A 12,931-nucleotide genomic window follows, 5' to 3' on the forward strand; every position below is an offset into this window, starting at 1 on the left:
CTCAATGGTATCTCAGCGAGCTCAAAAGGAACTTGAATCCTTGTTAGACTATCTCCAGCAGGAGTCAGAAATTTTAACCTTCTCTCTCCTGCCACATCACTTTATTCCCCCTCCACATAATTCAACAATCTTCATTTTCTATCATCTCTACAGCAGGAGTTTTTTCAAAAGATTTTTACTTTATTTGGGACCCACTATAACCCCATCCCTCCAACATATATACCCCACTTTATTTATTCATTTCTTTTTCTTATTTCATATATATTACTACTACTACTATTATTATTACTAATATAACTCATTTATTTATAATTATAAATTTTTAATATTTACATAAACAATATATATTATTAATTTTTTTTTTATAATATTTTTATATTAACAAAAAAACACACGATTTTATTAAGCATACGGAAAAGTCAAACACACAAATTATTGAAAACATTAAAGATTAAATTGGTAAATCTTAATCAGAGGTTGTTCCAAATTTCTGTCAAATGTGCTTGATGAGATCCTTTTTCAACTGAATATGTTGGCTCCTATCTCGTAGTTCGGCTCTAGCATGATAATTTTGTGAAGGATCCATTTGAAAAAGTTTGAAGAATATAGAAGCAAAAGCAAAGAGAAGGAGAATAAGGTGTTGAAAACTTAGATTTTTTTTGGTGTCCAAATTACACAAGACTAATCTCTATTTATAGAGGTGAAAAAATAAAAATTATTGCTATAAAAATTATAAATTAATTCCTAGTATTTATCTCCCAAAATATCATTTAAAAATTAGGAATAAAACAAAAAACACCAACCAATCAAGCCTTGACACATGGCTTGATACATGGGCTTCTTCATTTCGCGGAACCCAGGCGGTCAGAAAAACCGGAGGTGAAATTTTCACCCTCCGATTTCCGATTTTCCATTTCACCCCCAAAAAACCCACCTGCTGGAGCAAAACCCCCCCCAAAAACCACCTGCTGGAGATAGTCTTACTACAATATAAACCCCGAGAACTTTCATTGTTTCCCAGTAAACCCCAAAAACTATAGGAATTGCAGAAAATTCGCAATAAGTTTCTACCTTGTGCAGATAACCCCCATTACGGTGTGATTCCATATTTTGTGTTGGCGACATATTTTAGATCCTAAATGTGGATTACTGTCGTTATGGGTGTTATCTGCAAGATGCGAAAGCTTATTGGGGTTGTCCGCAAAATGATGAAAGTTTTTGGGGGTTTAGTATAGTTTACCTTATTTTCTTTGCAAAAAGGTGGCGAAAATGTGCCAAGAAGCTAACTATCGATTAATAAAACAGCGAGCATGATAATCAGGCTTCAAAAATTATCTGATATTCTATAACATACGTTGTGCGACTTCATGGACAAACAAAATTTTGATAGCGAAAATTGAAAAATAATTTATAAAATTTGCACGTTTGTCACAAATGATCATAAAATTAATAAATGAATTCTTTTTTCTTACAGTGGAAGGAGATAAGAATGACCTCCATTTAGTAGATTACCTGAGCAAAATTGATAAGAGGTGATCTATGATAAGAAGCTCATAAGTTCGAAACATGTCACCACCCTTATGAAGACTTCGCTACATTGTGAAAGAGGAGGGACCAATCCAAATTTCAAAAAACAAAATCCAAAATTAAGTCTGTATTCCTTAATGTAGTACACCCAGAACTTCTCTCAAATATTTTTTTCTTCCTTTGAAACAAGATATAGCATATCAACAAAAATAAACTAGTATTTGTTTACCGTTATTACTCATGAGAACACACTGAACAGAGAATCTGATCTAAGGGGGTTCTGGGGTTCTATTTATGTGACCGACAAGCCCTCAACATATTCTGAAGTTCTTGCATAGCTGTTTTCAAATTCTCAGAATTCTACCTGATTAGATGCCAAGCTCGCATCGTCACATACAATAGTAGCACATGAACGACGAAAACGCTGGATACTGATGTGAAATAGTCTTTTAGACTCTTTACACACAGAAGACGTACCAAAAAGAAAGCCTATGCTATTGCTGTAGCTTAAATTTAAATTTCAAGCAAGAGGAAGAATCATCAAACCCATATAAGCAAGATGGATATATCCATTTAACACAGTTATAGCTAGGTGTAGCATAGCATGACAATTTATTGGCATTAGCAATCATACTTCTTTCAGTTCTTTTGACTTGTGACCATTTACATACATGTACAGTGGAAGTTAGCTTTACAACAATTACAGTCGCCACGGAAGATAGGCAGACGAGCTCAGACGAGCTGACCTCTTCCTTCCTGATGCTTTAGTCCTGTGGCTATATTATGTTTTCAATATTCTGTTTTCAATATTCTAAGCGAATATGTACATGTTATCTAGGTGAAAACATAGCAGCTTGCACTAACAGTCATCAGAAGTCTGCGTTGGTTGATATCTCGGCTTTGCTGTCTTCTTCCCAAATATGGAAGACATCTCTCACCTTTTGCTTCTTTGTTTTTTCTTTTTCTTGTAGTTCTGAAGCATTTCATCTCGATCTGAAGGTGATCAGGCCTTCTACGAAGGAGGGTTACGGATTTGTCGTGTGACTTTCTGGGCTGCCCCATATTCTTTCATCAATGAGAACTAACAAATAGATGGATCTGTCTAAATCTAAAATAACATACAGCCTAAGCCTTACTGCAAGCTTTTGGCACAGGCCTTCTACGAAGGAGGGTTACGGATTTGTCGTGTGACTTTCTGGGCTGCCCCATATTCTTTCATCAATGAGAACTAACAAATAGATGGATCTGTCTAAATCTAAAATAACATACAGCCTAAGCCTTACTGCAAGCATGAGCCTCTTGTTTCTGAAACGTGGCGGCGAAATAAAAGCTCATGCTGACCAAGCCCAAACCTAGGGTATGGAAGTTTAGCAACGATATCAAGAAAAAGTCTCTAACGAACTCTCTCTATCTCTCTCTCTCTCCCTCTCTCTCTAAAAGAAAGTAAGAAGAAGAAGAAAGAAAAAAAAAAGAGAAGGGAACGCGGATGAGCGTGTTAGATTATGTATTGGTTCCACTAGGGCTTGGTGTAATGGCAGGCTATCAGGGGTGGCTCCTCTACATGGTGATGAAGCACCCAACCAAAACAGTCATTGGCATCAATTCCATCAACAGGAGAGCATGGGTCAACACAATGATGGAGGTAACAATGTTAACTAAGCTTTCAACCCTCACCCCACCCCCAAGCATCTATTATAATGAGAAGTAATAAAGTGAGATGACGAGAAAGAGATTCTTCTCGTAACGTAGCACAACGTATTATTAGTCAGTACGATGGTTGACATTTATCTTAATTTACATATCACACGCAGTTAACTATTGCTATATACATGCATGGACGTTGCAAGGATTTGGGTACAATGAGATAAAGCACGAGGGAGATCTATGTTCATGCATTATGTACTTTACGTATCTTGATAGATAAACTGGAATGATAAAACAAAAACATATTTTATTGATGAAGAACAAGATAGGATTTTCTTTTATTATCTCGTTCGATCTATATGTGGATAATTCAGATGTTGGTCCAGATTGTACAGATTTTGTGTCATAAGTCAACTCATGCACAGTCATAAGTCAACTTATGGTAAGTCGACTTATATTAGCGGAAATAACATGTGCATATTTTTGTGATTGTTTCTGTAAATATTCCCTAGGCTAGGTATGTTAAGATGAGTTGTATGATTGATCTACTTTCCTATCTTAGCTTATTTGCTACTTAGTTTAGCTTTGCTATTTATGTAAATATTCTAGCTGTACAAGGAAAGTTGAATCAGCTTTGTGTATATATTCCCAGGCTACGGCCAAAACAAATCAATGAAAATCATTTCCACAAAACTCTTTATGGTATCAGAGCGTCTCAAGAATAGGAGAGAGGGCTAATTTTTTCAATCGTTCTCCAGCTATTGAAACCTTCGATCTTCAAACACGAATTCCGACTATCGACACTTCGTCATGGGTGACGACAAGACCACAAAGCCCCTCGACTCCACATCTCCATACTACCTCCATCCCTCCGACGGACCACAAATCACAATCTGTCCAATTGTGTTACGTGGTGAGAACTACAATGAATGGGTTCGTTCGATGCGCAATAACTTCCGTGCAAAGAACAAACTCGGCTTCCTCGATGGAACCATAGCCAAACCGACGAAAGGAACTCCAGAAGAGTCCTTATGGGTGAGGGTTAATTCCACTCTCGTAGGATGGATTCATAATACCCTTGATCCAGTCTTACGCTCATCCGTCCCTCAACCTGATGATGTGAAAGATATGTGGGATGATATTCGACAACGTTTTGCGATAGGAAACGGTCCAAGAATCCATGAGTTGAAGACACTTCTGAGTAATTGCAAGCAGCGTGGCCTCTCTGTGGTGAATTACTACAACGAATTAAGGAAGATATGGGATGAACTTGCGGGATATTCTACTGTCCCAACATGTACTTGTGCCGCTGCTACTGAATTTGCTAAAGAAAAAGAGAATGAAAAGGTACATGCCTTCCTGGTTGGTTTGGATTCTACTCTTTATGCTAATGTTGTTTCAAATATTTTGATGATGGAACCTTTGCCGAGCTTAAACACGATTTTTGCTAAGATCGTGACTGAAGAACGTCACCAAACTATTGCTCGAGCCCACAAAACCAAATCTGATGTTGTCGGTTTCGCGGCACAAGGGGTTGCTAGGGGGGCGCAATCTTGCTCGTGGTAGTGAGCATCCTCGATCCAATGGCGTCTGCTCTCATTGCGCCAAACCTGGGCATGACCAAGAAAGTTGTTTTCAACTGATTGGGTTCCCGGATTGGTGGTATTCTGAAAACCGCACCAATGGAGGGCAAGGAAGAGGCGGAGGCAGGTTTGGACGAGGGGGAGGAAGGACTGCAGGTTGAGGCAGCCAGGTAGTCGCGGGCAGGTAGCAAACGCAGCAGCCACCTCGAAGTCTGCTGCCAATACAAGCTATGCTCAGGTACCCCTACAGGAGTCAGATCGTAGCGGCATTCATGCTCTCTCGGATGATCAGTGGGCTACACTTGTGAACATGCTCAACACTTCCAAAGGGCAGTCTTCTTCGACCGAAAAGTTGAGTGGCAAGTTTGATGTTCCCGATCAATGGATCATCGATACCGGATGCTCGAACCACATGACTGGTAATGCTAGATTATTTAGCAAATTGATTGATATTTCTCCTACTTATGTTGGGCTGCCTAATGGCAAACAAACCATCGCTACTAAGGAAGGGACGATAACTCTGAGCAAAAATATGGTGCTAAATAATGTATTATTGGTTCCAGATCTTACTTGTAATTTGCTGTCGGTGTCTCACTTGCTTGCCGATTTACATTTTTCTGTCACTTTTACTGATAAGCTTTGCATCATACAGGACCGTACTTTGAGGACTCTGATTGGAGCGGGTGAACAATGTGACAGGGTTTACTGGTTTCGGCCTCTGCGACAACTTCGGGCTTATCATGCAACTGTGAGAGATAAACGAGAATTGTGGCATCAAAGGCTGGGACACCCCTCTCGGAAAGTAGATTTTCTTTTGCCTGATATTATTCGAAGTAATGGAAATGAGGATGTTCGTGCTATTCATGAATCTTGTGATATTTGTTTAAGAGCTAAGCAAACTAGAAGCAGGTTTCCTTTGAGTAATAATAAAGCCAAAGATGTTTTTGACTTAATCCATTGTGATATATGGGGCGCGTATACTTTGCCGGCTAGTTGTGGTGCTCATTATTTTTTAACCATTGTCGATGACTGTTCTCGAGCCGTATGGGTTTATTTGATGTCCACAAAGTCTGAGGTGCCTCAACTTATTACGGATTTCTGTAGAATGGTTAAAACCCAATTTGATAAGCATGTTAAAATTCTAAGAAGTGACAACGGAAGGGAATTTACATGTCTTCATCGGTTTTATGCTGACAATGGTATTATTCATCAAACCTCGTGTGTCGACACTCCACAACAAAATCTTAGAGCTAGGGGTGTGCAACGGTCGGTTCGGTTCGGTTTTTACCAAAATTTGAACAACCGAACCGAACCGCCTATAATTCAAAACCAAACCGAATTGTTGCAAATCGGTTCGGTGTGGTTCGGTTCAGTTTGTTCGGTTCTAACTTCATCAAACTTCTTATCAAACAACAAACCGTGTTAAAGAAAAAAAAATCAACAAAGTAGGAGATTATGAAGCATTAAACACTGATATAATGGTATTGTTTTCAACCCATAATGATCCAGAAAATAAGTTTAGAGTTTGAGACTTTGACTCTTTGGAGACGGGTCGGGTAGGGTTTGAGATCAGAATGGATAGTATTGCACTATATTCGGTCGGTTCGGGTCGGTTCGGGTTGAAAAGTTTTCAAACCGACCTGAACCGCCCTACTCATAAAACCGATTTTTTCGGATCGGTTCGGGTCGGTTCGGTCGGTTTTTTCGGTTTGGACCGAACCATGCTCAGCCCTACTTAGAGCAAAAGATGTTCTTTATATCTCGAGATGTTGTTTTTTGTGAAAAACAATTCCCTTTTGCTAGTGAAATCCATTTGAATAATACTGATGGTGTATTTGAAAATGAGGAGTATTATAACGCTGGGCCTTATTTTGAGGATACTCCCTTAGCAAGGGGGAGTGAGGAGCACTCGGTTGTGGCAGGAGGAATTGATGGCAGGGCTGAAGAGGTTGAGCAGCACGTCACACCACCTACGGGTGGCGGGTTGGAGGCTGTCCAACAACTTTGTGTTGGTACAACTTCGAATACTGGGGAGGTGATTAATGAAGCGAATGTTCTACAAGAAACTGGTCGAGGACATCGAATAAAGAAACCTTCTAGTAAACTCAAGGACTTCATCACCAATACTGTTCGAGTTATAAACCCTGTCACATCACCTACAACCGCTCCATCAAAGTCGTCAGGTACTCCTTTTCCCATTGCTTATTATGTAAATTGTGATAAGTTTTCTGTGAGACACACCCGTTTCTTGGCAGCAATTACTGCAGGCACTGAACCCACATCTTTTAAAGAAGCTGTTAAGGACCCTGGTTGGCGGAAAGCAATGCAAGAAGAAATAGATGCCCTTGAGAGAAATAGAACTTGGACTTTAGAGGACCTTCCACCCGGGAAGAAGGCAATCGGGTGTAAGTGGGTCTATAAAGTCAAATATCGATCTGATGGTACGGTTGAACGATTAAAGGGGCGTCTAGTAGTGTACGGGAATCGACAAGTTGCAGGAATTGACTTCAATGAAACATTTGCCCCTGTAGCTAAAATGGTCACGGTTCGAACATTTTTGGCTATAGCAGTGGCAAGAAAGTGGGAACTACACCAGATGGATGTGCATAACGCCTTTTTACATGGAGATCTTGATGAGGAGGTATATATGCAACTACCTCCTGGCTTTAATTCTGCTACTTCGGGTAAGGTGTGTCGATTACGTAAGTCACTCTATGGACTCCGACAAGCACCACGGAATTGGTTTGCTAAGCTCTCGACTGCTTTGAAGGATATTGGTTTTAAACAATCTTATGTTGATTACTCATTGTTTAGTTATTCCAAGGGTGATGTTGCTTTACATGTTCTTGTGTACGTGGATGACATTATAATCACATGTTCTTCTTCTTTGGCAATTGAGAAATTCAAGTGACAACTAAGTGAGAGATTTCATATGAAAGACTTGGGCGTTCTCAAATATTTTCTCGGCATTGAAGTGGCACGTGGGAAGGACGGTTTGTTTCTTTCACAACGAAAATATGTTCTTGACATCGTAAGTGAGGCCGGATTACTTGGAGCACGCCCCGCTTCTACACCCATGGAACAAAATCACCATCTTGCCACCATAAATGGCGTTGTCTTTGATGATCCGGAGAAGTACAGGCGACTTGTAGGGCGCTTAATCTACTTGACGATTACACGGCCTGAATTGTGTTACTCCGTACATATATTAGCTCAGTTTATGGGTGATCCTCGTGTTGAACATTGGGATGCAGCTTTGAGAGTTTTGCGGTATTTGAAAGGTTGTCCTGGACAGGGTATTTTGCTGCGTGGGGAGAGCAATTTTCAACTCTATGCCTTCTGTGATAGTGACTGGGCAAGTTGCCCCATAACTCGGAGATCATTGACTGGTTACTTTATTTTATTAGGCTCTTCTCCTATCTCTTGGAAAACGAAAAAACAGTCAACTGTTTCCCGATCTTCTGCGGAGGCCGAGTATAGGTCTATGGCAACTACTACATGTGAGTTAAAGTGGTTGAAATCCCTTTTGGCTTGTTTTGGGATACAACATGTGCGTCCCATGCGATTATTTTGTGATAGTCAAGCTGCTCTCTATATAGCGGCTAATCCGGTTTTCCATGAAAGAACGAAACATATAGAAATGGATTGTCACTTTGTTCGTGATGCTTTGCAAGATGGAACAATTTCTACGTCTCATATTCGGACCGGTGCACAGCTAGCAGATATTTTGACCAAGGCTCTTGGTAAATCACAGTTTTATTTACTCCTTCGCAAGTTGGGCATTTCCAATCTCCATGCTCCAACTTGAGGGGGAGTATTAGCGGAAATAACATGTGCATATTTTTGTGATTGATTCTGTAAATATTCCCTAGGCTAGGTATGTTAAGATGAGTTGTATGATTGATCTACTTTCCTATCTTAGCTTATTTGCTACTTAGTTTAGCTTTGCTATTTATGTAAATATTCTAGCTGTACAAGGAAAGTTGAATCAGCTTTGTGTATATATTCCCAGGCTACGGCCAAAACAAATCAATGAAAATCATTTCCACAAAACTCTTTAACTTACGTCCTACTGTGGAGTTGTTGTTTTTGGCTCTGGCAAGTCGACTTGTCAGGTCTGACAAGTCGACTTATGATCTGTTTTCCAGTTTGTGTTTTTCGCTCTGCCAAGTCGACTTATGGCCTCTGTTAAGTCGACTTACGACGGGTTTTCAGCCTGTTTTGGTTTCCTTTTTGGATTCTGAATTGGTTTTGGTGTTAGGTATAAATATCAACATGTTTTAGGATTTCTTTGGCTTTGATTGGTGATTAAATTAGGGATATTTGAAGCACACAAAAAAGGTATTTTCTGAGCTATTGGTTAGGGTTTTGTTTGGAGAAAATTAGAGATTTGTTGGTAAGATTAATTGATGAGTTCGAATGATTTGTAATCTCAGTTTGTACTCTTCTTCTCTATTAGTGAAAGCCTCATCCCCTTCTTGTCCCGTGGACGTAGGTAACTTGCTGAACCACGTTAAAATTGGTTGTTCGTGTTTGTGCCGTTATTTTGCATTGTTTGATATTTCTCTCTCGGCGTTTGTTTGGTTTGGTTCCTCGAAGCACATAGGTTTGGTGGCTTCCGCGCGTAACAAGTGGTATCAGAGCATAACAAGTGGTATCAGAGTTTGGGCTACGCTTGGGCTAATTGGAGGAGTAGATTGCTTTGGAAGTTCGTCTAGGGCTTCAATTGGTGATAAAAGTGGGATTTTTCCTATTTGTAGATCTCGTTTCTGTCTTGTGGGGTGAGATCTTTCGGAGGGCCTTGTTAGGGTTTCAGTTGGAGGTAAAAATCTCTTTTTTCAGTTTGGATCTATTCTTCGTTTGTTCCGTATTGTTTTGTTGGTGCTTTGAGAAAGATGACCGAGAAAGAAGAAGTTGAGGTTGGGATATTGGATTGTTGAGGAGTGCTTTGACCTGCATATTGAAGTCCTTTGAGCACATTGGTATGAGCAAGAACACCGATGTGAAGTTTGGCACTTTTATCTATCGATCGAGGAGTCTTTTAGGTGGTGTTCATTCAGGCATTTGGGGGCCTTCCAAAGAGGCGTTATTGGGAGGTAATCAGTATTTGATTTTTGTAGTTAGGGACTATTCTAGGCATTGATGGGTTGCAACCAAGTCCCGTTTGTGTGAAGTCCTAGAAGTCAACAACAGATGGAGGAAGTGTATTAGCAGAAAGGTGATCCGTTATTCTGATTTTGGTAGGGGTCCTTTCTTGCGTTTGTGTTGAGCTCACGACAAGTTGATACACTTCATTGGAGAGGAAACATTGGGGTGACGAGATGTGATGACAGTTTTTATGAGTCGTTCCTTGCTGGAGGAGGATTGATGTTGGTTATCGAGCATTGGATTGCAGAGGAGTTTTGGAGCTTTGACATATTTGGATCATCTAAGTCATAGGTTGCCGACTGCTGCGTTTGGAGTTATTAGATTTGGTGGAGTTGCTTCAGATTTTGGGTTGCGTTGAATGTTTGGTTGCCCAATATTTGGTCACATCGAAGATGTGAGATTTGATCTGATTGCACGTTTTGGATTCAGAGGCTCGTTTGGTTATCAGTTGGAAGACTCTGATTTTGTTCTGAGTAGGTATGTCACATTAGACTCTCGGCAGGTGGAGAGTGTTGATCAGATCGTTAGGATATCGTAACGGATGGAGGGTGATGCTACTCCACATTGGGTGAAGATTACTCCATATACTCCATATCATACTACATCGTTTGGGATTCCAGCTGAGATGACACAGTTTGGGGATCATTTGGATTTGGATGCAGATGATGAGTTGATTGATTCGAGTGGAACTAGTGGACATAGTTTCGATTTGGATATGACCGTTGGTTCACCTCAGATGAAGGTGTTTAGTTTGTTTCATTTTGGGGTCATTGAGAGAGCTATAAGCCGCAGATTTGTTGGTGAAGAGTTGTGAACTCTTCTATTTGATTGAGGGTCTTTAGAGGTCGTTGAGTGAACTACGTGAAGACTTGATTCCTTGGGCAAGAGGATACTTAGACAGTCATTTTATGATGCAACAGGTTTGGTGAGTAGATACTGATGTTTTGAGAGTGATCACATTCTCATTTGGGTCTCGACTTGTTGTGAATTGAGTCCGTTATCATGGTTTTGTTCCACTTCGTACTGGATGCAACAAGTAAGACGTTTGGTTGGTATTGGTGTTGGCTCAGTTTTGGGGAAACTTCGCCGATGTGGAGATTTTTGGAGAATTCAGATGTTGGTCCAGATTGTGCAGATTTTGTGTCATAAGTCGACTTATGGTAAGTCGATGGTAAGTCGACTTACGTTCTACTGTGGAGTTATTGTTTTTGGCTCTAGCAAGTTGACCTGTCAAGTCTGACAAGTCAATTTATGATCTGTTCTCCAGTTGGTGTTTTTCGCTCTGCCAAGTCGACTTATGACCTCTGTTAAGTCGACTTATGACGAGTTTTCAGCCTGTTTTGGTTTCATGTTTGGATTCTGAATTGGTTTTGGTGTTAGGTATAAATATCAACATGTTTTAGGATTTCTTTGGCTTTGATTGGTGATTAAATTGGGGATATTTGAAGCACAGAAAAGAGGTATTTTCTGAGCTATTGGTTAGGGTTTTGTTTGGAGAGAATTAGAGATTTGTTGGTGAGATTAATTGATGAGTTCGAGTGATTTGTAATATCAGTTTGCACTTTTCTTTTCTATTAGTGAAAGCTCCATCCTCTTCTTGCCCCGTGGACGTAGGCAACTTGCCGAATCACGTTAAAATTGGTTGTTCGTGTTTGTGTCGTTATTTTGCATTGTTTGGTCTTTCTCTCTCGGCGTTGGTTTGGTTCGGTTCCTCGAAGCACATAGGTTTGGTGGCTTCCACGCGCAACAAGTACATATTAATTCTACGTATATGTGAAACTTTTCAGTTAGGATTTCTAGTTTGATCATCATTAAAAATGTTTTGAAGAAAAGTAAAATATTATGACTTATTACCTTTAAAAACTTTTGTTTTTAAAGTGAAAGAGAGAATAATGGGAAATCTAGAATGGCTAAAAAAAATCATCAAACTTTTGACTATCACGTTGATCTCAAAATGATCTTGCTTTATTGATCTTGAGTGTGACAGCCGAAAGCATTCTGATTTGTAACTTTTTTGGGATATTTTAACTCTTGATAGAACTACAAAAGTGACCATCTTTCTTGCAAATTTTAGTAAGGAAATTCCTCTACATGTCCACTTCTTTCTTAAAACCATACAAAATGTTTGCACCTTGTTTACTCACTTAAGCGATCCTAAAAATGTTGCATGCTTGCTGCACGCACATGTTTCATATTTCTAAGCCCGCCAAATTTCTGTTAAATTTCAGAAAGCTACCATGTACTTTGGATTTTTATAAAAATTTGTCATGAAGTATTTAGTAGAGAAAACTGTCATGACATTTTTCACCAATCTATCATGTTCGGTGACAAATAGAATAAGTTGTCATCATGTGTTTCACACATGATATGTTTTTGGCAAATTTATCTACAATTAGCTTATGAACTTTATCGGTGAAGAGATATGATAGTAATGATTCAAGGCATTAGCACCATCAACAATTATTTCCAATAGTTCATGATATATTTCTACACTTTGAAAGCTTACACGATAATTTCCCCTAGTAACAAAGCTTTTACGGTAATTTTCTTCGAGACCCTCCATTGTTCATGATAGTTTTTGTCAAATTTACTCTCTTTTATTGTCTTTTTCACCAGGAATCAAATTTGAATCCAACTAACACAATCTTCTCCAATATTCCCTATTCAGGATCCATCAAAAAATGGAATTCTTGCAGTCCAAACGCTAAGGAACAACATAATGGCATCAACTCTACTAGCGTCCACAGCAATCATGCTATGTTCACTAGTAGCCATGCTCATGACTCAATCTCCTCAAGGCCAAAGCATCATCACTACTTCAAACACAAGCATAAACTTCTCCCTCAAGTCATTCCTCATATTGGTATGCTTCCTCATTGCATTCCTGATGAACGTCCAATCCATAAGATTCTACAATCATGCAAGCATTTTGATCAACGCGAGGAGATCCCCGCTCCTGACGCATGAGTATGTTGCCTCAATGATCAATAGAGGGAGCTATTTTTGGTCGATAGGATTGAGAGCGTTTT

General features: G+C 39.6%; 1 protein-coding gene and 1 pseudogene across 1 annotated transcript in view; both read left to right on the top strand.

The window, feature by feature from the left end:
• Positions 3,014-12,931, top strand: part of LOC109839602 — a 10,081-nt gene continuing 163 nt past the window's right edge. The window contains exons 1-2 of the mRNA XM_020408096.1: positions 3,014-3,169; positions 12,571-12,926. Of these exons, the coding sequence (XP_020263685.1) occupies positions 3,014-3,169; positions 12,571-12,926 (512 nt within the window). The remainder of the gene's footprint in view (positions 3,170-12,570; positions 12,927-12,931) is intronic.
• Positions 3,982-8,562, top strand: LOC109828822 (annotated as a pseudogene).

The sequence above is a fragment of the Asparagus officinalis genome, chromosome 1, assembly GCF_001876935.1.
Source record: "Asparagus officinalis chromosome 1, Aspof.V1, whole genome shotgun sequence".
NCBI classification, from domain to species: domain Eukaryota; kingdom Viridiplantae; phylum Streptophyta; class Magnoliopsida; order Asparagales; family Asparagaceae; genus Asparagus; species Asparagus officinalis.